Genomic DNA, 27,593 nt, shown 5'->3' with positions numbered 1-27,593 from the left:
AACACACTCTCACCACACACATACATACTTTCCACTCACACACACCTTCACACACACACCACACACAACACACCCACTCACTCTTACACATACTTGCATACAAACACCCTCACACACACAAACACACACCTCACACACACAAACACACACATACACTCACCACACTCTCACAACACACACACAATCACACACACACATACAAACACACTCACCACACACATACATACTTTCCACTCTCACACATAACACACCTACTCACTCTCACACATACTTGCATACAAACACTCTCACAACACACAGAAACACACACACATACACTTTCACACACACAGACACACAGAGACCTTCATAGTCTTGGTGGCTCTTACCTTTCCCAGAATTCCTCTAGACTCGCATTAACCCTGGGCTTAGCTGGGCTTTACCATCGTTAGCTCTGGCCACAGCTTCTTGCCGTGGAGATTTATTTGTTCTTTTTACCGGAGTTTGGTGGGAACCTGAGTGGCTGGGAATCCACTCAGGCCCTTAGCTCCTGCCCCTGCCCCAAGAGCTTTCTGAAGTCTGGCCTCACAGGCTCCTAGGACACTAGAGCAAAAGACAGCTCAGAAAGGGACATTTAAAAAAATCATGACCCTTGAGAATTTCTGAGAGGACCTCATTACAACACAACCCTGGGTTGACAGGAAGGGGACTCCTTTGACCCTCAGGGTCTGCTGGGTCTGCGGCAGGGAGGGCGCAGGGGCATAAAGGGGTGGGGAGAGGAAGCCAGCAGGACGTCCAGTCTGTGTCTCAGGCAGAGAGGAGGGCAGGCTCCTTGCCCTTCCGGAGGAAAGAGAAAGGGAATAGATGGTCGCTTCTTGCACTGCGTTCTCCCCGAGTTCTCCCCGGGTTCCTGGAGTAGAGGGAGTTCTGGGTGGTGCCGGAGCCCTGGACTCAGATTTCGTGTATCTTTCAGACTGTTTCCACAGCCTTACCTCTCTTTCTGACTTCTCTGCTTTCGGGAGCACATGTGAAACTGTCTCCATTCCTTTCTCTTTAGGTCACCGGATTCCTTGATGGGGCTGACAGTGGTGCTGTAACCCCAGGTCCCCTTAGGGCATGTGAGTAGTGGTGGGGCTGAGACCTGCCAACATCCTCGCTCTGGGGGATTTTCAGTGTTCCAGGACTGGGCGTTCTGGTCTCCCTCTCCCCTCCCTTCCCCGATTGCCCAGCGCCCTCCCTGCCCGCAGACCCAGGGGACTCTGAGAATGGAAGGGAGCTGTCACTCCCAGCAGGAAAAGACACCAAGGTCCCTAGGCTGCCTGCACTCAGTTCTCAGCCTCCTTCCTCAGCCCTCCAGCCACTGCTGGGTCTGCGGCACGGCACAATTTGAAATACCCCTCCTTCCCGCTTTGAGGAGGCTGGGCTGGCCGGGGTTATTTTGGGAGCAGCTTCTGAGATCCAATGGCCTTGTTAGGGCAACACTGACCTTTCCGTCCCAGGAGGAGGGCAGGATTGGAGAAGGGGGCGGGGCAGCGGCGGGGAGACCAGCAGCCCCGCACACCCACTGGGGTGGAGAAGGGGGCCAGCGGGCTGCGGGAAGTCAGCCTCAGGCGGGGGCTGTCACCGAGGGGAATTTCCCCTCTTTGAAAAGGCTGGGGACCCTTCCCCCGCACCCATTCACTGGGCTTCTTAAAGAGATCACACCGTTTTCCCTTCGACTTCTTGGAAGGCAGGCTTGGGACTCTGTGGGAACTTTGAACCCTTCCTTCCTGCTTTCTTCCCAGCAGGCAGCCTTGCTCTGGCCGGTGGAGTCGAGGCTCCCGGGCATGGCACTGACTAGCCGACCCAGTATTGACTTGGCGCCTGGGCTCTTTCAGCCTCTGCTGGCCTCCTGCTTTCCCCCTCCTGGGGCACGGTGGTGAGTCTGGGGGCCTGGCCCCGAGGGCACTGGAGGAGTGTTGCCGGCATCACCGACGCCCTCTGCACCCACGCTGGAGGACGCGGAGGTTGTCAGGGGCTATGATGAGATGAGCGGGGGCCGCTTCGACTTTGATGATGGTGGGGCGTACTGCGGGGGCTGGGAGGGGGGAAAGGCCCATGGGCACGGACTGTGCACAGGCCCCAAGGGCCAGGGCGAATACTCTGGCTCCTGGAACTTTGGCTTTGAAGTGGCAGGTGTCTATACCTGGCCCAGCGGAAACACCTTTGAGGGATACTGGAGCCAGGGCAAACGGCATGGGCTGGGCATAGAGACCAAGGGGCGCTGGCTCTACAAGGGCGAGTGGACACATGGCTTCAAGGGACGCTACGGAATCCGGCAGAGCTCAAGCAGCGGTGCCAAGTATGAGGGCACTTGGAACAACGGCCTGCAAGACGGCTATGGCACCGAGACCTATGCTGATGGAGGTGAGCCCGGCTGGGGGCCTACAGAGCTGGGGCGGGGCCGGGGAGGGTGAGGAACGCTGGTGAAGGGTGGGAAAGGTGACGGGCAGTTGGCACAGAATCCAATCGGCTAGGATGTGCTGTGCTATGTGGCTTTGGGCAAGCTGCTGCACCTTTCTGAGCATCCATTTTCTTGTAGTAAAGGTGGAGCTAATAAAGGGGTTGATGATAGGATTGGCGGAACTGCTTAGTACAAAGCCGGCCACATAAATGCACACTCAACACACACTCAATAAAATGTAACTACTGCCGTTGACATGTTCAGCATGTCCCATCATAGATAGCCATGGAATAGACTCTAGCAGAATTGGGGTCTAGTCTCAACCTTGCCATGAAAATTATTTTCAAGCAATAGATCGTGAGGAGTATTCATCCATTCACCAACCCATCTACCATCCACCCATCCATCTATCCATTCATCATCTGTCTACACACCAATCACCCACCGTCCATACACCCACCCACCCACCCACCCACCCACCTACCTGCCCATCCATCCATCTACTCACCTACCCATTCATCTTTCCACCTAAACATTCATCATTTGGTTTTTTGAAAAACCAAAAAAAAAAGGCATGCAGACAAACAGTTATACATATTAGACACAAGTACGTATAGAATGCTGGGGCAGAAAGGAGCATTTCGATTTGAGGAGGTCAGGAAATACCTTAGTGGAGCTGACGCCGGAACTTGATCTCTATAGGAAAGTTACGTTTGTGGGGGTGGGCGTGGGGCAGAGAGAGGAGTGAGGACATTGCTCAGAAGCATGAGAGTAATAGTGGGCTAAAGAAACGGAGAGGAGTTTTCTGTGGCAAAACAGCCCTGTGGAGTGGCAGAGCAGACGTCATTACCTAGTCCACGGGATGTAACACTGGACATGTCACTTAGCTGGGCCACAGTTTCCTCATCTATGAAATGGGCACTCTAGAATATCAGTGCTGCTCAAAATGTGGTCAGTGGACAGGAAGCATCAGCACCATCAATCCGTCAGTTAGAAATGCAAGTTCAGTGGCCCACCCAGACCTGCTCATCAGAATCTCTGAGTGTGAGCCCAAACACTGCTTCCACAGGTGTATCAGGCAATTTTTATACATATTAGAGTTTAAAAAGTATTGCTTTAAATTAGGGCCTAGTGAACCATGGGTCATGGGGCAAACTGGCCCGCCGTAAGTTCTGCACAGCTTATAAGCTGAGAGTGATGTTACATTTTTAAATGTTTGGAAGAAAAAAAACAGAACCCTATTTTTTTGACACATGAAATTATTTAATTATTTGAAAGCCCCTGTATAACATCCTCAATTTTGCTTCTTGTCCTGTAAAGCCTAAAGCATTTACTATCTGGTTGTTTTTTTTTTTTTTTTTTTTTTTTTTTTTTTTTTTTTGAGACAGGGTCTCACTCTGTAGCCCAGGCTGGAGTGCAGTGGCACAATCTCAGCTCACTGCAGCCTCTGTGTCCCAAGTTCAAGTGATTCTCCCATCTCAGCCTCCCCAGTAGCTGGGACTACAGGCACCTCCTGCTACACTCAGCTAATTAAAAAAATTTTTTTTTGGTAGAGATGGGATTTTGCCATGTTGGCCAGGCTGGTCTTGAACTCCTGACCTCAAGTGATCCACCTGCCTTGGCCTCCCAAAGTGCTGGGATTACAGGTGTGAGCCATCATGCCCAGCCCTACCTGACTCTTTACAGTGAAAGTCTACTGGCTGTGGCTTTGAAAGGTCATTCAAACTCTTTCTGACACAGGATAATTCTACAGAGTCTTCCTAATGCGCTGCAGTGGAAAGAGGAACCCACACAGATAACTCAAAACTGGCTAATTTTTACAAGCCACATTTGGCGTCAGAAGGCATTCGCAGAATATTGTATTCGTCACTAGTGTCTCCTCTTTTTGACAGGGGACAGGAAGTGTGGGAGCGGGACTGGGACCAGAACAGCTGGAGCAGGAAAAGGCCTCAGCCAGCCCAGGGAGCAAGGTTTGCTGAAGCTGAGGCCCTTGGGCACGTTGACAGCAGCCTCAGGTGCAAGACAGATTTGCATCTGGGCTGCCAGTTGGTGGGTGTTTGGGTGAGGGCCTGCCCTCGAGACCATGTCTGGATGGTAACGAGGTCCCTGGAGTTTCTGCAGGTGCCTTTGGCTGCTACCCAGCAGGTTGGGAACTGAACAGCCCTGAGCACAGATTCTGGCTCCGCCGCTTGCTAGCTGGGTGACCTTGAATGTTTTCTGAGCCTTTTGAATCTAGTACAATTTGGTTCACCAGGTGTTTCATGCAGGCACAGTGCTATGCACTGGGGACAGAGCAGAGAGCAAGCCTTACTTTCTCTGGCTATAAAATGGAGACAATCCTTGCGTACTTAACACGACATCAGTTACCTATGCACAGTGGTGCACTGTAGGCATGTGTAGAATGTTCCTTCCGGTCCCTCTTCTCTTCAAGGTGTGTGTATGTGTGCCTGTGTGTCTCTGTGTGTGTGTCTCTGTGTGTCTGTGTTGGGGGTCTGTATGTGAGTCACAGGACACAAATTTCTGGGTCAAAGTGAGCATAGGAAACCACAGGTTCATCTCCCAATATGTCTAAAAGGGAAAACCTATTCATTCATTCATGCATGCATGCAACCAGTATTACTAAGCACCTGGTCTGTTCCAGGCACTGCTTCACAGCAAGTTCTAGGGCTGGGGCAGTGACCAAGACAAGGTCCTCAAGGAGCTCCCTGTCCAGTGGAGAAGATGGACATAATCAGAAAACAAACATACATGTAATCTCTAGAAGTTACAAATGTTATGGAAAAAACTGACAGGCGAAAGAGGATGGTGTTCTTAGATGCAGTGGTCTCAGGAGCCTAGAAAGGAAGTAGGTCCCCTCAGGCAGAGGGAATCCCATTGCAAAGGCCCTGAGGCAGGGCTGGGCTGGGCGTGTTTGAGGAACAGCAAGAATGCCAGAGTGAATGAGGAGTGCAACAGTCGTGGCGCTGGGACAGATCACGTAGGCTCTTCGGGCCCTGGGTTTATCCCACGTGTGCCCAGGTGCTCTTCAGGCCAGGTGAGCAGAAGTCCTGCTGTCTTGGTTTGTCAGAGGCTCGTACTTCTCCCAAATGAGACAACCACACATCCAGGGGCCCTGGCAACCTCACAGATTCTCTTTCCCAAGCCACACACGACGTGTAACTCTCCAAAATTAGATGTGGCCACCACTTCGGAAAATCTCTTTAATCAACCTGTCATCAGTCCCCAGAGGATTTGTTAAGGATCTGCCCTCACCCTTTCCCCCAACCTGGGTATCGCTGCAGGGGGGAATGTGGACAAATAAGATCCTATGATTAGGAAGGTCTGGGAGTCAGACAGTCCTGGGTCATTCCCCTGGCCCTGCCACGTTGTTTAAACTCACTAAGTCCCTTATCTATAAAATCGACCTATCCCAGTCTCTCAAAAGTCTTCTCATGGGATAAATGAGTACTCAGTAAATGGTTGTTGCTATTGTTACTATTATATATATATATATATATATATATATATATATTTTTTTTTTTTAGACAAAGTCTCACTCTGTCACCAGGCTAGAATGCAGTGGTGCAATCTTGGCTCATTGCAACCTCCACCTCCCATGTTCAAGTGATTCTCTTGCCTCAGTGTCCCAAGTAGCTGGGACTATAGGCGCGCGCTATCACACCCAGCTAATTTTTGTATTTTAGTAGAGACAGCGTTTCACCATGTTGGCCAGGATGGTCTTGATCTCTTGACCTTGTGATCTTCCCACCTCGGCCTCCCAAAGTGCTGGGATTAAAGGCGTGCGCCATTGCACCTGGCCACTATTACCTATTATTAATCCATCCAATAGATATTTATTTAGTGACTATGGTGAAACTAGCACTGTGCTACACCGGTGGTGTAGAAATAAGCAGAAGAGAAACGCTCCCTGCCTCCACAGCAAATCTAACAGGAAATTGTCCTGCAGTTCTGTGTCGGGTGCTAGGTAGGGACAGACGGGGGAGTAACAGAACCAGAGTGGGCAGCTGAGCAGATGCAGGCATTCAGGGAGGCTTTCTGAAGTCATTTGCAAGCTGAGCCCCGATGTACGTGCAGGAGTGAGCCAGGTGACAAGGACGGAGGAAGACTCCAGGACCAGAGGACAGCATGCAAAAGCTGGGAGGTCCAAAACTTCCCATCCAGCTAGGAGATAAAGCCGAAACTTGCATCTTATCCTCAGAGGTTCAGAATTCTTCTCCACTGCTCCCCTCTTCTTGCAGTCAAATGCTGCCAAGAAAACAGGAGTTTTCCAAACTGGAGATGTCAGCTCATTAGTGGATGGTGAAATCAATTCAATGGGTCAGGAGGAAAGAATAGAATAGAAGTATCAGAGTATTTCACATAATAAGATAAAGTATTATTTTTGGAAATATTTGTTCCGTTGGGGAGAGATATATATATACACACAATGTGTGAGAGTGTGTGTTTAAAAGTGTTTGCATTTACGTGTGTTTTGCGATGTAAAATATATTTCTAACTGCAAGTCATGGTCACTAAGGTGACTTGACTTGGCATCTTCTTGGAAGTCCCTGATATTCCCACCTCTGCAGACCCCTCCTTGTGTTCTAGGCTTTTTCTCTGGTCTGAGGATAAGCTCTTCAGCTCTTGCCTTGGAAGAGTAAGGTGGAGCTGGTGCAGGAGCTCTGGCCTCCCAAACCCTGTTGTAAGCCGCTTGGCACCCCTCCCCCTCCTATAGCCCTCATTCCTCCCCTGGCCATATATAGCAAAGCTAAAAACAGCTGCTGACTTAAAGCACATGCACACACCCCGGCCCTGAAAGAGTAATGCGCTTGTTGCGTGGCTGGCTGGCTGTTCCCACCGAGACACTCGTGGACTCCAGACCTCCCAGATTCCGTGGTGCTTGTTGCTTTCTGAGGTTCTTGCTCCTGGGTCCCCTGCTTTGGCCTCAGAGACCCATAAATGCCCTAAAACTTCAGGCATGATGTGCACACATGTTCAAGACTATCTGTGTTTTTCTGGGAGGCGTTTTCTCACATAGTCTCAGATTCTCCAAGTCATCTCTTGCTCAGATAAGTTCCAGAACCTCTGACGACTTTAATAATCCCTTCCCCGAAATGTGCACTGGAAGAACCAAGCCTGAAGTTGACTTTTTCCCATAAAGCTAATAAAAATAATAACAGTAAGGCTGAGGTGGTCAGATTGCTTGAGCCCAGGAGTTCTAGACCAGCCTGAGCAACATGGTGAAACCCCATCTCTACAAAAAAGAAAAATACAAAATTTAGCTGGATGTTGTGGCACATGCCTGTAGTTTCAACTACTTGAGAGTCTGAGGTGGGAGGATTGCTTAAGCCCAGGTGGTCGAGGCTGCAGAGAGGCATGATCACATTACTGCACTCCAGGCTGCACAACAGAATGAGACACCATGTCAAAAAAAAAAAAAAAAAAAAAAAAAAAAAAAAAAAAAAAGCAACAAATAATAATAATGGTTAACATTTTTGGAGTGCTAAGTCCCAGGAATCGTTCCTAGCACTTGAGTTATGTTGTATTATTTATTTATTTATTTATTTCGAGATGGAGTTTCACTCTAATTGCCTAGGCTGGAGTGCAGTGGCCCGATCTTGGCTCAGTGCAACCTCTGCCTCCCAGGTTCAAGCTATTCTCCTACCTCAGCCTCCTGAGTAGCTGGGACTACAGGCATGTGTCACCATGCCTGGCTAATATTTTTTTTTTTTTTTTTTTTTGAGACGGAGTTTCGCTCTTGTTACCCAGGCTGGAGTGCAATGGCACGATCTCGGCTCACCGCAACCTCCGCCTCCTGGGCTCAGGCAATTCTCCTGCCTCAGCCTCCTGAGTAGCTGGGATTATAGGCACGCGCCACCATGCCCAGCTAATTTTTTATATTTTTAGTAGAGACGGGGTTTCACCGTGTTGACCAGGATGGTCTCGATCTCTTGACCTCGTGATCCACCCGCCTCGGCCTCCCAAAGTGCTGGGATTACAGGCTTGAGCCACCGCGCCCGGCCATTTTTGTATTTTTAGTAGAAACAGGGTTTCACCATTTTGGCCAAGCTAGTCTCAAACTCCTGACCTCAGGTGATCTGCCCGCTTCGGCCTCCCAAAGTGCTGAGATTACTGGGGTGAGCCACCGCGCCTGGCCTGTTGTATTATTTAAACCAGGCATCCCCAAACTTTTTACACAGAGGGCCAGTTCACTGTCCCTCAGACCGTTGGGGGGCCGCCACATACTGTGCTCCTCTCACTGACCACCAATGAAAGAGGTGTCCCTTCCTGAAGTGCGGCGGGGGGCCGGATAAATGGCCTCAGGGGGCTGCATGCAGCCCGCGGGCCGTCGTTTGGGGACGCCTGATTTAAACCTTCACACAACAACCTCATGCAGAAGTAGTTATGACTCCTGTTTTACAGATGAGGAAACTGAGTGGAAGAGCAGGCAAGTGCCTCACTCCGGGTAGTCTGGCTAATAAGAAGCAGAGATGCAATTTGATAATAATAACTGATCATTAAATATTTTGTATTATAAATATTTTAATACATGTAAACCCTGATACAAAATGGGACATGCTATGTCATTTGTGAGACCCAGTGCAAAATGAAAATGTAGATCTTTTCTTTAAAATTTTGAAGAATTTTAAGATGGGGACAACAGAGCGTTAACCCAGGTGCAGGGCCCTTCTGAGTGGTGTGTCCTGCAAGACTACATAGTTCCAGCATCCACAAAGCTGGTCTCAACAATGGTAATAACTGTGTCTGGCTACTAGTTAATGTGCCTTTACTATGTACCAGGCTCTGGCTAAGAGTCTTACGGGCATTGTATTACTTGGGCTTCCTCATAACCCTCTCATCTACTATCCTACTGGCTTTTAAACTGTCATAATTGCAACCCCACTATAAGATATGTATTTTATTCCTTCTCTGGGAAGTGAATGCAAAACAAATATGTATTTTACATTGTAATTGTATACCTATACACATCTTGAAAAATGTAAAACTGAAACAAGCCATCGCAAAAAAGATTTTCCTTCCTAGGTACAATGCTTGCTATTTTCTCTTTTATTCTATTTTGTTGAGAGACTTAAATGAGGCCCTGATCGACGTAAAGCTCTTAGAACAGGGTTTGGCATGTGTTCGTGCTCTTATTATTATTATTATTACATGCTGAAAAGTTGAGACTTTATGTTTAATTATGACAATTGGTCAAAAACCCAAGCTTCTGCTTTCTGGATCCAGTTTTCTTTCTTCTGCCCAAAGCTTATGACTGAAGCTAGTTTTAGTCCAATTGACTCTGAACACGGGGGCTATGTGATTTTGCCAGGTGGAGGACTGAGCAGTAAGTACCTGGGGTCACATTCTCTAGACCTGTGATACACGTTCCTTGCAGAGATAAGCTTGAAAGAACTTGACTTCCATATTTATTTATTTTCATAAAAGAATATCTTTTCTATTGGTCAGTTTATCTTTATAGCAATGTCATGCTGCCTTGGTTACTGTAGCTTTACATTGCCATCAAATCAGAGTACATTCTTCAACTTGGCTCTTCTGCTTCAACACTGGATTATTCCAGGTCATTTCCATTTTAAAATCAGCTTCTTCGGCCTGGGCAACAGAGTGAGACCCTGCCTCAAAAACAAAACAAGAAAACCAGCTTCTTGATTTCTGAAAAAGGCCTGCTAGGATTTTGATGAAGATTGTATGAAGTCTACATAGATCAGTTTGAGAGAATGGACATCTTATTAGCAGTGAATCTTCCAACCCTTGAACATGGTATAGATCTCTATTTGTTTCTGTTTTCTTTGATTTCCTGCAGCAATGTTTTAGAGATTTCAATGTCTTACACATCTTTTATTAATTTTATCCCAGCGTATTTTAGTTTTTGTGACGTTGTAAATGGCATTTAACATTTTATTTTCTCAATTGTTGACTGCTAGTTTATAGAAATACAACTATTGTTGTATATTGACTTTGAATTCCCTTACCTCACTAGGTTAATTTCTTAGTTCTAGTGGATCTTTTTGTTTGTGTTTTTCACATTAAAAGGAATATCTTTTAACTTGAAATAATTTGTTATTAAAAATCAAGTGTAGAGGCGCTGAGGGAATCTGATATTATAAAGGAAGACATGTGATATTTAAGCATCTGAGACTTAGAGTAGCCAGATCTGGGTTCAAATCCCAGTTGTGCCAGTTCTTAACCAGGTGAACCTGGGCACACCATGTAACCTCCCTGAGCTTCCGTTTCCATTTTTCTTTTAGGGATGTGTTAAAATCTCCCTCAGAATATGGTCGAGTCAAGGAAACAAGATAATACATGTGAAGCACTCAGCACAATGCCTGGCACACAGGAAATGCCAAAATATGTGTTTCTGTATTTCCTTCACATTCCAAAGGGTGAATTAATTCAGGATGGCCCGAAGCATAGCTGTCCCTGTCTTTGGGAGGACATTTGAGGGCAAAAAACTTTGGAACAGTGAATAAGACAAGACTGATTCGCTTAGTTCTGCCTTAATACCTGCCAGTGTAGGCGGAATCCATGCCAGACACGATTCCATTTCCAATGTAGAATCAGCATAATTTAACCTCATCTTGGAAATCTCATGTCCCAGTTCACAGCCAGGTATCAGCGTGACCGTCAGCTGAGTTGCTGTCTTGGCAGCTTCTGGGCATTCTACAGAGACCCCAGGAGAGCACAGCAGACCCTTAGCAGGACAGGAAAGCGGACATTATTAGTCTTTCCTCTCCACGGCCTTGTTTTCAATGATTCATGTGTCCAATTGCCAAATCTCCCAAATCTCTGCAGACATGCTCCTGTCCAAGGCCAAGCCTTTGGGATTCATCGAGCTTGCTTGTTTCCAGGGCTTACTAATTCAGTGCCCAGCAGCTGTTCCCTGGAGCAGGCCTTGCCCTCCACACCCTTGTGAAGAATGTCGAGTCTTATTTTCTGAGGGCCCTGGTTGAGGGTGGAGTGTGGGGCGAGGGGGACATGGTTGCTTCCTGCCATAGACTTCCTGCCATGGAGGGTTATCCTTGTCCTCACCTGTCTCTTCCCGAGTTGAAGCCACAGAACAGCGGAGTAGTTAGGGCTGGCACCCCTCCATTCTGTGTAACTTTCACTCCCTGCTTAAAGGAAACTGATGAGAGTTGCCTGGCACAGATCTGTGCTGGCAGAATCCACAGAGTAGCCCAGGTGTGCTGGGAACTCCAGTGACCCCTGCTCTGGGCCAGGAATGAGCACCTTGTGCCTGGAGGTCTTCCTGCCAACACTGGCTGGCCACTGCTGTGGATGGGGTAGAGTTGGGGTCACACATGGAGGCCGACGGGTGCACGCAGCCTCCAGGGGACACTCTATGGTAAGCACCATGCTTTTATTATTTCTATTTTTAATTAAGTTAGAAACCTTTATGGGTACTTTTTTATTTTTTATTTTTACTTATTTATTTTTTGACAGGGTCTTGCTCTGTCGCCCAGCCTGGAGTGCAACGGTACAATCACGACTGACCACAGCCTCGACCTCCTGGGCTCAAGCAATTCTCCCACCCCAGCCTGCTAGTGCCTAGGACTACAGGTGCACGCCACCCTGCCTGGCTAATTTTTTGTTTTTGTCGAGATGGTGTTTTTCCATGTTGCCCTGGCTGGTCTCGAACTCCTGAGCCCAAGCCATCTGCCTGCCTCAGCTTCCCAAATTGCTGGGATTACAGGCATGAGCCACTGTGCCTGGCCTGTGGGTACCTTTTAACACAGTGATCTAATTTAACATCATCAGTGACAGACAAACCTACAGTATGTACCCCTGACAGGATGTACAGAGAAGGCCAGCACTTTAAGAGGCTGAGACAGGAGGGTTGCTTGAGCCTGGGAGTTCAAGACCAGCCTGGGCAACCTGGTGAGACCCCGTCTCCAGAAGAAAAAGAAAGAGACAGGATCTGACCCCTTGGATGAGATTCTTTTAGCTATGGTGTTGAGAAGAGGCTGTTTTGGGAAGGCAGGTATTGAGTGAGGGGGAGTTGACAATGAGACCAACTGGGGAGTTTATTACAATTATTATTGGTGAGATGATGAGATGATGGTGGCTGACACCACCTCCTTGCAGCAGCAGAGGTGGTGAGAAGATGCGTTTTGAAGTAAGAGCTTATAGACTGGATAGGCGTGAGAGAAAGAGAAGTCATAGATGGTCCCAAGGCTTTGGCCTGAGCCATGGGGGGATGGTGCCACCATGAACTGAGACAGGATAAGGGTTTGAGGAGGGAAGGTCAGGAGTTCAGCACTGGACACCATGGGTGAGAGATGCCTGTTGGAAGTGTCTGTGGGCATTGGGGTTGTGGGCAGGCCTGTGCACAGGTAGGTGGGGCTCCCTTTACAGTCTCTCCCTTTGAGCTTTCTTCCCTCCTGCACACACAATCATTTCTGGTCCCCAAGGCCCTAACGGCTGCTGAGCTGACCCGAGACCTGGAAATGGGGCTGTCCCCCAGGCCGCAGGCTCCTGTGCTGTCAGCACCCAGGCGATGCCTCCTGGTTAATCCTCTGCTTCTGGTGTGAGCTACGGGGCATCATCCGGGGCAGCAGCCTCTGGATGTACGGGTGGTGGAGCCTTGTGGGCTCAGGGACTTGTCATCCACCCACTGCAACCTGACCCTGTTCCCGGGAGCTGGTCCCAAAGCTCCTCTGCCTTGGTTGTCTATTGGTGATCCCAGGAAACCAGAGGCTGTGGAGATTTGATGGACAGCAGCATTTGGAAGCCATGGGAAGGGACTCTGGTGCCAGCCTTGTAGGTGAGCCAGGGAGCAAGGCCTTGGACTTGTTATGAGAAAAATGTAACACCGTCTAAGTGCTCACTGAAGGGTCTGTTAAATTAATTTATGAGGCCATGCGATGAAGTAATAAAGGCCTTTGAAAAGACAGGGGTGGACCCACCTATATTCATACAGAAAGAAATCTAAGGCATTGTAAGTGAACAACAGCCACTTGGCAAATATTTATTGGGTGCCTGCTAGGTGCTAGGTAGTGTTCTCAGAGTAGGGCAGTGGTAGACTGGTGAACAGCTAAGCTTTTAGTCTATTTGTGATAAGTATATGGTTGCAGTTTGGCAGAAGAAGGCCTGGAAGGATCTAAATCATTAACAGGAGTTACCCTGGGGAGACCAGCTAGAGGTCTTTTCTTTTATATAGTCTTCTGTTGTTTGGATTTTTTGCAGTGAGCATATGACTTTTGCAATATACAGTCTTCTTTTTTTTTTTTTTTTTTTAAATTTGAGACAGATTCTCACTCTGCCATCCAGGCTGGAGTGCAGGAGGCATCTTGGCCCACTGCAACCTCCATCCCTGCACGGGGCTCAAGCAGTCCTCCCACCTCAGCCTCCTGAGTAACTGGGACCACAGACATGCACCACCACACCAGCTACTTTTTTGTATTTTCAGTAGAGTTAGGGGTCTTATCATGTTGACCAGGCTGGTCTTGAACTCCTGAGCTCAAGAGATCCACACACCTCAGCTTCCCAAAGTGCTGAGATTACAGTCATGAGCCACTGCACCTGGCCCAACTTTCGCAATTTTTATTTTCTTTTTAATTTTTAGTTAATTCATTAATTTTTTTTTTTTTTGAGCCAGAGTCTCACTCTGTTGCCCAGACTGGAGTGCCGTGGCATGATCTCGGCTTACTGCAACCTCCGCCTCCTGGGTTCAAGCGATTCTCTTGCCTCAGCCTCCAAGTAACTGGGATTACAGGTGCAAGCACCACCACACCTGGCAAAGTTTTGTATTTTTAGTAGAGACAGGACTTCACCATGTTGGCCAGGCTGGTGGCGAACTGACTTCAAGCCATCTGCCTGCCTCGGCCTCCCAAAGTGCTGGGATTGCATGCATGAGCCACTGCACCTGGCCCAACTTTTGCAATTGCTTCCGCCATACAAACAGTATTTACATGTAGATATAACAAGAAGCCCTCAGGATGCAAAAGGGTTGGGGGTGGGGGTGTCTGAACATAGTTTTCCAGAATCTAGGTTCAGAATCCTGGATGGTCTCCCTTTGCTTCTCCCCACTCTGGGTACTCAACTTTTCAATGCAAGGCAGGGTCGAAAGAGCAATTGAGGCAAGGAACCTGTTCCTCAGTCTCAGCTGAGCGACTCCCTGGCTGTGTGGCCTTGGGCAGGTCCCTCTAGCTCTCTGAGCCTAAGCTTCCTCCCCCGTGTAATGAAGGAACAAGACTACACTTACCCACAAAGGTGAGCAGATTTTCTCATGCACAGCATTGGCTAATTGGCCGTGGCTACCTGGGAAGTGGGGAGGGGAGACTCCAGGCCATGGTGCTACTCAGCCTCATGACCCGCGTGCGATGTCAGTTGTGGACACAGATAGGGAGTAAGTGGTGTATGTGATGGATTACTCATGGCCTTGGACTAGAAGATTTTGTCATGTCTGATGAAATGTTTATGTGTTTGTTGTATGGGTGAAATGAACTTATTGGGAGACTGGTATTGTAGTAGAGAAAGCATTTAATAAATGTAGGGCTAGTCAAGTGGGAAGAGGAGAGTTTATTTAAATTTGCCTCTGAAAGTTTAGAAGCCAGCGTTTCTTAAGGATAGTTTGACGGGCCAGGGACTAGGGAGCGGCAAATGTTGATTGGTTGGGTTAGGGATGAAATGATAGGAAGTTGAAGCTGGTTTTTGTTTGTTTTGTATTGAGGCAGTTTTGGGGTGGGAGTTATGGAACTGGTTGAATTAGTTTTTTTGTTATGAGTCACAGGTCTGGAAGTTCAAAAAATATTTTAAAGACCAATTTTAGGTTTTGACAGTAGCGATGTTATCCCTAGGAGTCACTGGGGGGGTTACAAGCCTTGTAAGCCCTGGCTGTATTTCTCCGGAGTCATGATTTTATAAAGGCAGTTTGGACTCTGAGTAAAGAGGGGGTTAGTTTCGGAAAAGGACTGTTAACTGTGTTTGTCTTGAACTATTAACTCAATTATTTTTATAGTTAGTTTGGTCTATATCCAGGAATGAGTGAAGACAGCTTGTGAGGTGAGAAGGAAGATGGAATCCGTTATATCAGATTTGTTTACCGTTATAATATTTTTATGTCAGATTTTTTTCACTGTCACAATTTTTATAAAAGTGGATTTAATCTCCAAGCTCCACTCCAGCTGTGACCTTCTCAGGATTAAAAAATTCTCACTTACACCAGAGTTGAGGTTGTCTATGGCTGTGTTGAACGTTTGCAATAGAAATCTAACAGCCCATATTAAATATGGGTTATTGAGCCCTGTTTGGTGACTCATGCCTATAATGGCAGCACTTTGGGAGGCTAAGGCAAGAGGATTGCTTGAGTCCAGGAGTTCAAAAGCAGTCTGGGCAACATACTGAGACCACATCTCTACAAAAATATAATTAGCCAGGCGTGGTGGCAGGCGCCTGTGGTCCCAGTGACTTGGGAGGCTGAGGTGGGAGGATCACTTTAGCCCAGGAGTTTGAGGCTGCAGTGAGCTGTGATTGTGCCACTGCACTCCAGCTTGGATTACAGAGTGAGACTGTCTTGAAACAAAACAAAAATATTGACATATACACACATATGGGTTCCTAGAGCCAGCTCCTACTGGCTCGTGAGAGCTCAGGAACTGTGTAGTCACGCTGGGAGTATTTACACAGTGGAAAATGACTAACGTTACAGACTGAGGTTGGTTGGTTGGTTTTTCCTAAAGAGCTGGTTTGCTACTGTATTCCGGCTATTGTGCTAATATGAAATGCCATTTTTTTTTCCTTCTCACTCCAATTTAGGGTGATCAGCCATTTCCATTTTCATTAAACTGCTCTGATGTTAGCACTGAAATTTCCACATTCCAGGAAACCCCTCAGACATAGGCAAACCGGGATGACTGGTCACCCTACAATCTTTTCCATGAAGTGAAGGGAGCCAACCTCTGTGGAAAGCCTGAGATCTCTTGGAAAGCCTGAGATCTCTGCTAGATAACCCATGTAATACAGCAACCCTGCAAAGTAAACTTGCTATGCTCACTTTACTGAAAGGAGACAAACTCAAAGATAGCTTATCCAAGGCCTGTGCTTGTTAATGCAGTTGACAGTATCTGCTGCATGTCTTCCATGTGTTAGTTTCTGCATTGAGTGCTGGAGATGCTATGGTGGGCAAGGCAGACCTGCCTCGGCCCCCAAGTGCACGTATCCTAACAGCAGAGACCGGTATCTAACAGTTACTTAAATACAAAATGTGATACATACTTTACAGGAAAAATAGAAGAGTTTATGAACTGACAACAGGGGAGTCTGGTCTGGTCTGATAATCAGAGAAGGCTTCCTTGAGGAAGTGATGTTTGAGCTGAGAACTGCAGGATGAACAGGGGTAAACTGGGTGACGGGAAGGCTGCACAGGCAGGCAGAAGGGATGGCAAATGCAAAGGCTTGGAGGTGGCACCTGAGCACGCTATTCCAGAAAAGGCTGGAACACAGAGGCTGAGAGGGAAAGACGGTGGATGAGGCTGGAGAGATTGGCAGAGCCCAGATCATGAGGGCTTTGTGGGTCACAGTGAGGAGCTTGGACCTCATTCTTCTGATAGACTCTGGGGTACCCCTTCAGACACTCCTTAGGACCAGGGTCACATTCCCCGAGCTGCCAGGAGTGTTAGCAGCTGTCAAATCCTAGCTGGGCATTTCCGTTCAACAAGGGAGCTCCCTCCTTGACATCCAATGACTGTAATGATCAGGCCTCCTTGCTTTGATTTTGGGCAACTCTGAAGGGCGACACCAGCTTCAATCCCCCTGGGACCAGTTGAGGATTCTGTTGCAGATGTTCAACTTCTTCCACTGCCAAATCCTGCTTCCTTCCTTACACGTGCTCTTCCTGAGAGCACTCCTCACTAAATCACACACGCGCCATCTCAGCTTCAGAATCTGTTCCCTAGGAATCCTGACCTGAGACAATCCTCAGGGTACTGGGAAGTTACTGCAGGGTTTTAAGAGGGGGAGTAAACTGCCGAGATTTGCATCTTATGAAGGAGCTGAGTGGCAGCAGCAAAGGGTGCCCTGAAGTGGGTGAAGGGAGGATACTGCTGTCATCAAGGGGGAAATGGGTGTGGACTGGACCAGACAGCTAGGGCGGAGACCGAGAGAAGCAGAAAAATTAAGGAGTACCGCACTGTGTCATCATGAGAAAGGCATGTATATTCTTAGTTACAGTTTTTCCAATTATACCATTGAAATGATGATGCCTGTATCTGTTAGGATACTTTTTTTAATCTTTTCATTTTAACAATATATTAAGCAAAATTAAGGAGATATTCAGAGTCAGGTCTACCTGTTTCTAAAGGCCATGTAATTTCCATTATTCTTTGCTATCCCCAAAGATGTCTGAGCCCTGCCTTACTCTCGCTGGGATGCTGGGTCCATAGTCTTTATCAAGGTGGGTTAGAGCCAAGCTGGGATGAATCCCTTATACCCAGGATCATCTGTACAGTGTCTATGGCTTGGGCATGCGTGCTGATCACAGTGAGCGTTTCTGCTTCACCTGGCCTGATCTTGGTATGCTTGGAAAAGAGCCACTAACTCCTGGACTGTCTGATGCTCACTCTCTGTCTGCCATGCTTCATCTTAAACACTGTCTGAAATTTGTTGATGACACTTCCATGGGCCCGTCAAAGATTTTGTGCCAGCGTCTGATATTATGTGAGAGGACTTGGAGAAGGATCAGGGATGGCTGGGAGACAAAACAGGCAAGATGAAGACAGGAGAGCTGCCCTGGGAAGTAAAAAGTGATCAGTGTCTTGGGCATTGAGAATTTGGAGGAAGGAAGGTGGTTTCCTGAAGGAGGTGGTTTGAAACTGGGCTATGAAGGATTTGGGAAGATAAGGCTGGAAAAGTGAGTTGGAACCAGGTCATGAAGGGGCTGGACTATCAGGTAAGGACTTTCATAGGCAACAGGGACTCCTAGAAAGAAAAAACGAGGAACTAATCCTCGTTCCTTTCTCTCCATCTCTGCTTAGTTCTCCAGTGTGTTAGTCTGTTTTCTGTTACTTACAACAGAATACCTGAAACTGTGTCGTTTATAAGAAACAAAATGTATTTCCTATATTTTTTTCCTTTTTTTTTTTTTTTTTGAGACAGAGTCTCGCACTGTCACCCAGGCTGGAATGCAATGGCGCGATTTTGGCTCACTGCAACCTCCGCCTCCCAGGTTCACATGATTCTCCTGCCTCAGCCTCCCGAGCAGCTGGGATTACAGGCACACACCACCATACCTGGCTAATTTTTTGTATTTTTAGTAGAGATAGGGTTTCAGTATGTCGGCCAGACTGGTCTCAAACTCCTGACCTCATGATCTGCCCACCTCGGCCTCCCAAAGTGCTGAGATTATAGGCATGAGCCTCTGCACCCGGCCTATTTTCTGTATTTCTGGAGGTTAGGAAGTTCAAGGTCAAGGAGTCATATCAAGAGAGGCCATTCTTACTAGTGATGACTCTCTGCAGAGTCCCAGGGTCATGTGATGAGGGGGCCAAGTGTAGTAGCTCAGACCTCTCTTATTCCTCTTATAAAGCCACCAGTCCCATTCCCATAACCAATTAAACCATGAATCCATGAGTGGATTAATCACCTCTAAAAGGTCCCACCTGTCAATATTGCCACATTGGGGATTACGTTTCAGTATGAGTTTTTCTGGGTGGACAAACATTCAAACTATAGCGTACAGGCACACTGATCTTCCAACTTCAGATAGGAAGGTGTCGCTGGCCAGATGGGGTGGTGTTTTCAGTGTCCATTCTGTGTTTGGAGGCAGATCACAAGGTCAGGAGTTCAAGACCAGCCTGGCCAACTAGTGAAACCCTGTCTCTAATAAAAATACAAAAAAATTAGCTGGGTATGGTGGCGGTTACCTGTAGCCTCAGCTACTTGGGAAGCTGAGGCAAGAGAATTGTTTGAACCCAGGAGGCGGACGTTGTAGTTAACCAAGATCACACCACTGCACTCTGGCCTGGGTGGCAGAGACTTCACCTAAAAAAGAACACCTGAGGTCAGGTAATTTATAAAGAAAAAGGTTTATTTGGCTTGTGATTCTGGTGGCTGAAAAGTTCAAGGTGGAGCATCTACCTCTGATGAGGCCCTCAGGCTGCTTCCACTCATGGCAAAAGGTGAAGGGGAGCTGGTGTGTGTAGAGATCACATAGCAAGAGTAGAAGCTAGCGTGAGAGTGGGGAGGTACCAGGCTCTTTGTAACAACAAGCTCTTGCGGGAATTAATAGAGCAGGAACTCACTCACCCCCAAGGGAGGGCATTTATCTATCCATGAGGGATCTGCCCCCCATGACCCAAACACCTCCCATTAGTTCCCACCTCCAACGCTGAGGATAACATTTCAACACGAAGTCTGGAGGAGAGAAATATCTGAACCATAGCACTTGCATTTCTGAAATGGTCATGCTTTCTTCAGAGCTGAGCTTTGGTGAGAATTTTAGAACCTTTAACTTCTAACGGATGTTCTCATATTCTTAGAGGTGAAAGCACTAGTCAGGATGCTTGGCTCTGACTGCCAGCAACTGCCACATTGTGTCATCAGGAGCAGGTCATTAAAATTCTTAGCTTTGGCTTTTCCAGCTGTAAAATCAAAATGATGTTGCCTGTATCTGTTAAGATACTTTTTTCATGGAAAACCCTAACTCCAAATGACTTAAGCCAGCACTTTCTAATGGAAGTATAATATAAACTACATATGTAATTTAAAAATTTTTAGTAGCCATATTTAAAAAGGTAAAATTAATTTTAATAATGTATTTTATTTAACTCATTGTCCACAATATTATCTTTTTGTGTGTAATCAATATACAACAAAAATGTCCCATTAATGGGACATTTTCCATTCTTTTTGTGTGAGTTTTAAAAAATTTAGTGTTCAGCCGGGCACGGTGGCTCCAGCCTGTAATCCCAGCACTTTGGGAGGCCGAGGCGGGTGGATCACGAGGTCAAAAGATCGAGACCATCCTGGTCAACATGGTGAAACCCCGACTCTACTAAAAAAAAAAAATACAAAAAACATTAGCTGGGCATGGTGGCGCGTGCCTGTAATCCCAGCTACTCAGGAGGCTGAGGCAGGAGAATTGCTTGAACCCAGGAGGCGGAGGTTGCGGTGAGCCGAGATCGCGCCATTGCACTCCAGCCTGGGTAACAAGAGCGAAACTCCGTCTCAAAAAAAAAAAAAAAAATTTAGTGTTCAGTGACCACAGGTGGCTAGTGGCTACCATATTGGACAGCACAGACTTAAACAGTGAGGATATTTATTATTCCACATAATTGAAAATCCAGAGGTAGAGGATCCCCATGATTGGTTAATTTAGAGGCTTAACAGCATCAACAAGGATCCAGCTTCCTGGCAGCTTTTTGCTCTCCTCATGGTCCCAAGGTGGCTGCCATAGCTCTGGGGTCACCTCCAGATGCATTGACACCCAGCAGCAGAAGCAGCTGTGCTTCTCTGTGTGTATCTTTTTATGAGAACAAAAACCTCTTTTCTGCCTCCCCTCACAGCTGATTTTCTCTCAGTCTCAATGCCAGATTTCATCACATACTCACATAGAATCAATCTAGTCACTGGCAAGGAAGATCTGAAAGTCTGACTTAGAGCAATCAGAGTTTACCCCTAGAGCTGGAGACAGGCTTACCCTTCTTTAAGTCTCATGGAGAACTAGACACTGGAACAAAACTGAGGTCCTATCAACAAAGGAGTGGAGAACTGCTGTTGCCCAAAGTGGGTTCCATGGGACACAAATCCTGGCAGACGCTCTGCCAAAGGGACCTTCTGATTAAATAACATCTGTCTCTTGGAGGGTCACAGTAGTCATGAGCACATGAAGGGTTCTGATAAACCCCACGGAAAGGAGACCTTTCATTTTATTTCACTTTGATTTTCTCAAAACTTTCTCGACTTCAGAACTGTGCTTTATTTCCCCCATGATAAAACACATTAACACAAGTTCTGAGAAATACAGTTTTAGAGAAGCTGCCTTAATGGATTACTGGTTTATAAGCAGGGAACATCTACCACAGGACACAGGCCCACACGTTGGCCTCTTTTGGATGCAACTGAATGACCTGCACCAAACACGCCAGGAAAATTCCTGTAGACCAGGCAAGGATAGAGCATCCAGTGGCTCAGCCACAATCATCATTTCCCTGAAAAAGAACAAAAACTACAGTTTTCTCCTTGCTAAACTCATCCAAACCTTGGGTTCACACCCTATGAGAAAGTCTCACATAAGGGCCCATGCCGGGACCTTTGGCACACGTGATTTGCTTGGTTTCTTTGTCATAGTCTTCATGGTTTTCCTGGTGTCTTCCTGAAATGGACAAATCTGTTTGCCAAAGCAAATGTGTTCAGACTGATGGTTTTTGTTTTTTTTTTTTTTTGAGACAGAGTCTTGCTCTGTTGCCAGGTGCCAGGCTGGAGTGCAGTGGTGGGATCTCGGCTCACTGCAACCTCCGCCTCCCAGGTTCAAGCAATTCTCCTGCCTCAGCCTCCCGAGTAGCTGGGACCACAGACGCATGCCACCACGCCCAGCTAATTTTTGTATTTTTAGTAGAGATGGGGTTTCACCATGTTGGCTAGGATGATCTTATCTCTTGACCTCGTGATCCGCTCGCCTCAGCCTCCCAAAGTGCTGGGATTACAGGCCAGACTGATGTTTAAAACCACAATAAAATCAGATAAGCCCTCTTACCTGATGTCATCAATACCAGTTATAAATTAGTTAATTGAATAAGTCAGTAAAAGCAGAGAAACGCGAAAATAATACATATGTCTTATATTTTTAAATTTAAATCACACATATGCATAATATATACTCACCCAATCTTTACTTTTCATTCACTAGTCTTCTGATGACAAAGTCTTTAATGAATGTTTCTCATTGTCTTTCTTGGATACCCATCATGTGTAATCTATAAAAACTAGTTTCTTTCAGTTTCTTTAAAGAGGATTGAGAAGTTGAAGACACTGGCAACCTGAGTGTAGAAAATGTCTAGGTTTTTATAATTTCATTCCCAGTCTTAGATAGGTATGTATGTCATTCATACTGAATTTGAGGATAATGTTTTAGGGACTCTCCTTTATGGACATCTAAAAGTCTTTGGCTTTCCTGAGGAATAGCAGCCCTCTTTATCTTTTGGTACATTGATATTCCACTGGTTTACATGAGAAATATTAATAAATCCCATCATTTCAGTAATGAACACAACTGAAGTAAACAACTTTGGAAACAATCTTAAACATAAAACTTCACATCTGGGTACGGAAGCATGTAGGCCTCTGAGAGCATGGTCTACCAGCTGGGAGCATCTGCGTGCCAAGGGTACCAGTTAGCAGGGTTTTTTTTTTTTTTTTTTTTTTTGAGACAGAGTTTCGCTCTTGTTACCCAGGCTGGAGTGCAATGGCACGATCTCGGCTCACCGCAACCTCCGCCTCCTGGGTTCAGGCAATTCTCCTGCCTCAGCCTCCTGAGTAGCTGGGATTACAGGCATGCACCACCATGCCCAGCTAATGTTTTGTATTTTTAGTAGAGACGGGGTTTCACCATGTTGACCAGGGTGGTCTCAATCTCTTGACCTCGTGATCCACCCGCCTCGGCCTCCCAAAGTGCTGGGATTACAGGCGTGAGCCACCGCGCCCGGCCAGAGCAGGGTTTTATTTTTAATTTTAACTTTAATTTTTTTTCTTTTTTTTTTTTGAGACGGAGTTTCGCTCGTTACCCAGGCTGGAGTGCAATGGCGCAATCTCGGCTTACCGTAACCTCCGCCTCCAGGGTTCAGGCAATTCTCCTGCCTCAGCCTCCTGAGGAGCTAGGATTACAGGCATGCGCCACCATGTCCAGCTAATTTTTTTGTGTGTATTTTTAGTAGAGACGGGGTTTCACCATGTTGACCAGGATGGTCTCGATCTCTTGACCTTGTGATCCACCTGCCTCGGCCTCCCATAGTGCTGGGATTACAGGCGTGAGCCACCGCACCCAGCCTAATTTTAATTTTTTTGAGAAAGAGTGTCACTGTGTCATCCAGGCTGGAGTGCAATGGTGCCATCTCGGCTCACTGCAACCTCTGCCTCCCCTGTTAAGCAATTGTCCTGCCTCAGTCTCCAGAGTACCTGGGATTACAGGTGTGCGCCACTATGCCTGGCTAATTTTTGGATTTTTAGTAAAGGTGGAGTTTCGCTATGTTAGCCAGGTTGGTCTCAAACTCCTGGCCTCAAGTGATCTGCCTGCCTTAGCCTCCCAAAGTGCTGGGATTACAGGCATGGGTCACCATGCCCAGTCAAGGTAGCAGGTTTGACAGAAGGAATGGAGCGTGCTGTTGATGGGAGGTCAGTGGGCAGAGTTTACAGCTCCCAACCCAGCCTGCACATTAGAATCATCTGAGTTTTTTTGAAAAATATCCAATGTCCAGAGCAATTAAATCATCATTTCTCACCAGGAAAGGGGATCTTGAACTGTAGATATGGCTGCCGGAAACTATACTGTGGTGTGTGTTTAGGAGCATGGAGGCAAATGAACAGATCCCAACATTTTCAGCCCCCTCAGGTCAGAAGCTCTGAGGCCTTCTCCCTGAGTCAGAGATGTGCCCCAACCAGCAAAACCTAGGTATTCCAGAGCACAAACAAACATGCATTTTTTTTTTTTTTTTTTTTTGAGATGGAGTTTTGCTCTTGTTACCCGGGCTGGAGTGCAATGGCACCATCTAGGCTCACCGCAACCTCCGCCTCCTGGGTTCGAGCAATTCTCCTGCCTTAGCCCCTCCCGAGTAGCTGGGACTACAGGCACGTGCCACCATGCCTAGCTAATTTTTGTATTTTTAGTAGAGACGAGGTTTCACCATGTTGACCAGGATGGTCTTAATCTCTTGACCTCGTGATCCACCCGCTCGCCCTCCCAAAGTGCTGGGATTATAGGCTTGAGCCATCATGCCCGGCCCCAAACATGCATTCTTATGAACAACTGGATCTGGGCGGAAAATTGGAGCTGGTCTCATTTTCTTCTTGAGCTGTGTCTCTGTTTTCTGTGGCTCTTTATCATCTTTTCAGATAATCCTTTCTGGGCAAAGACTCTGACATGTCAAAAATCTAGACTTTATTGAACACTTACTGTATACTAGGCACTGAGCTAGCTGCTTCACACATAGTTCATTTAATCTTCAACCAGCCCTCCCCACTCCCTGCCACTCAAGACCTGAGGCATCACCTCTCATCTGGACTACTGCCATGGCTGCATTTATTTCTGTGATTGCTTAATTAAACGTCGTCTATCCCTGGCACAGACTCTAGGCCCCTTGCTGGCAGGGATCATGTCCACTTAGTTCACGGCTGTATCCCAGCACCTAGCTGGAAGAATGCATGGTCTTCATCTAGCTTGTCAAATGCAAAGGATTGTATGAACAGCCAGATAAAATAGGTATCATTATTTCCATTTTACAGAAGGACAAACAGGCTCAGCAGGCTTAAAAAGTTTATGCATGTCTTAGAACTAGTCAATGTTGGAATTTAGGTTTAAATCCCTGATATTCTACACTAACCAGAAGAGAAACTGCGAGGAGAAGGCTATGTTTAGGTTTGATGAATTTCAGGAGTCCTGTGGAGGGAACAGGACTGTATTTTTGCCATGGTTATGGCCTTCACGAGCATCTTACATGTACGCCAATAACTCTCAGGGTTTGAACTGCTGAATCTAGACCTGAACACCTTTGGCAGCCACTGCTGTCTACTATTGAGCGCCTACTGCATGCTGAGTCGTGAGGGAAAAGAGATGGGTTTCCTGCCCCTCAAAGGACATAAGAGTGTCATTCAGGAAAAGAGTCGAAAATTCATGGGATGCTTACCGAGGATTTCGTTGGGCCTGGAAACTGTGCTAGATGCCAGGATCTTAGCAAGAATGTGAGGTAGACAAAGCTTCCTCCTTGGAAGCTAAAGACAAGCCGGAAAGGCTTATGGTGAACAAATGGTCATGATCATTATTCACTGGCACCTGGGAAAAGCACTAAGAAAAATGGATGACGTGACAACATGAGGCTGTTTCCAACAACACGCAGGGAATGGGGCTCAGAAACCTTCCTGGACGAAGTCACGTTTAAGCCAAAGCTTGAACTGTCTGCAGAAGTCGGCCAGGGAAAGGGGGAAGAGACGAGCAGGCAAACAAATGGGGAAAGCTTATGCAAAGGCCCCAAGGTGGGAAGGTGAGTGTGCGTGGTGAGCAGTCCGAGATAAGGCAGGGGAGGTGGCAGGGGTGGTCCCTGCCAGGTCTTATAGGCTGTTAAGGATCTCGGTCCTTCCCTTTGAGACAGCGGGAAGCCCTGCAGGGTTTACAAAGCCCAGTGAGGAGGCCCCTCCTTCTGCAGATGGCCCCTCTCAGCCAGACGGTCATGGGCAGGGTTCTCCCTCTCTCCCTCTGGAGATGCATTCTTCCTGTCCCCAGGGAGAACTGTCCTGTCTTGGAGAGAGTTGGGCTGGGGGTGGCCTCAGCAGCTGGTTTTTCCCCTTCCCAGGGCCCTGTCACTCCCAGTCTCCCCTGGGTGTCTGTGCCTCTTGCCACTTGCTTGTAAGATTCCTAATATAGCCTGATGGTTTCCTTCCCAACTGGTGGCCAAGAGCTGTTCTCCTGTTGCAATCTCAGTTTTTCTTGGGCTTAAAGGGACCACGTCAGCCCGTCTCATGCCAAACTGAAGCCAGAGGCAGGGTGATTGATTTAATTTCATAAACTTGTCCAACCCAGAGATTAGATGTCTTCTCTCTTTCTCCCAGTGAACCAGCTTCTCTGCTCTCTGCGTGCTCACTTTCCCCTTTCTTTTCTTTTTCTTCTTTCTTCTGAGAAGCAGAGGAACATAGCCAGACATGGATTGGAGTTTGGCTCTGGCATATTAATGAGCTGTGTCATCTTGGATGAGTCCTTTGTCCTTGCTGGGCCTTCGTTTTTTTCTCATCTGTAAAACAGGAACCATAAAATTATTCCAGCTCTGTTATTCCACAGAGCTGTTTGCAGATGGACAAAACAGAAAGAGGATAAACAGTTAGGGAATGCCTGCTGTTCGTGCGCTCATTCATTCATCCAACACATATTTATTGAGTACCTATTTGGCACAGCTCAAGGCACTGAGGATACCACAGTGAACATAAAAAGAGAAAAGAATCCTTGCCTTTAAGGAGCTCACATGCCAGTGAGGGGGATAGTCAATAACACACAAAAAAAGCAAACTGTATGTTGCATCAGACATGCGCTAGGAAAAATAAAGCAAGTGAGGGAGAGAGAAGACTTTGGGCAGGGGCCGAATCTTAGGGTGGTCACAGGTGGCTTCACTGAGAAGGTGACATATGAGTAAAGGCTTGAAGATAGCAAGAGGGTGAACCAGGTAAGTATCTGGAGGAAGGGCATTACAGGTAGAGGGAACAGCAATGGCAAGGCCCAGAGGTGCTTCCATGACTCACGTGCATCAGCAAACAGCCTTTGTGGCTAGAGTGGAGCGAGGGAAAGGGGAGCATGGGAGGAGAGGAGCATGGAGAAGCGATGGGGACGAAGTTCAGGTAGGGCCTGTGGGCCACTAAGAACATCAGCTTTTCTTCTGAGTAAGAAGCGGCAGTGCAGCGTCGTGATCTGACTTAATACGTGTGAACAAAATCCCTCTGACTGCTGTGTGTGGGATGGACAGAGGGGTAAGGGTGAAGTCAGGAGACCAGTGCGGCGGTGACTATGAACATCCAGGTGAGAGCAAACGGTGGCACAGACCACCATCTAGTCAAAGGGAGGTGATGAGAAGTGGCTGGATTCTGGATTCATTTGGAAAGAGCTGATGGCTTTCCTGATAGGTATTTGCAGAATGCTATGCTGGTTTTTTTTTTTTCTTTTTTTTCTTTTTTTTCTGAAAAGTTTCTTTCCAATTTATTTATTTACATTACAAAAATCAGCTTTATCAAGGTGTGATTTCCATATGATAAAATGCATTTGAAATGTGAAGGTGTGACAAATGTACACACTTGTGTAAACCATCAGCCAATCAAGATGCAGAACATTTGGCTGGGTGCAGTGGCTCATGCCCGTAATCTCAGTACTTTGGGAGACCGAGGTGGGTGGATCACCAGAGGTCAGGAGTTCAAGACCAGCCTGGCCAACATGATGAAACCCCACCTCTACTAAAAATACAAAAATTTGCTGGGCACGATGGCACACACC

General features: G+C 47.1%; 1 protein-coding gene across 3 annotated transcripts in view; it reads left to right on the top strand.

Annotated features, from left to right (window-relative positions):
- Positions 1–1,212: 1,212 nt before the first annotated feature.
- JPH2 (junctophilin 2) overlaps positions 1,213–27,593 on the top strand; it is an 83,205-nt gene continuing 56,824 nt past the window's right edge. For 2 of the 3 annotated variants that reach the window (XR_012519357.1, XM_074406565.1), the window contains exon 1: positions 1,213–2,385. Coding sequence is in view for 2 of the 3 variants with exons in the window: in XM_074406565.1 (XP_074262666.1) it covers positions 2,007–2,385 (379 nt within the window). In the remaining variant the exon portion in view is untranslated. The remainder of the gene's footprint in view (positions 2,386–27,593) is intronic. The other variant, XM_039479793.2, reaches the window with a different exon arrangement.

This window comes from Saimiri boliviensis, chromosome 9 (assembly GCF_048565385.1).
Source record: "Saimiri boliviensis isolate mSaiBol1 chromosome 9, mSaiBol1.pri, whole genome shotgun sequence".
NCBI lineage: Eukaryota > Metazoa > Chordata > Mammalia > Primates > Cebidae > Saimiri > Saimiri boliviensis.
The sequence above is the reverse complement of the archived record's forward strand: the minus strand, read 5'-3'. Positions and strand labels throughout refer to the sequence as shown.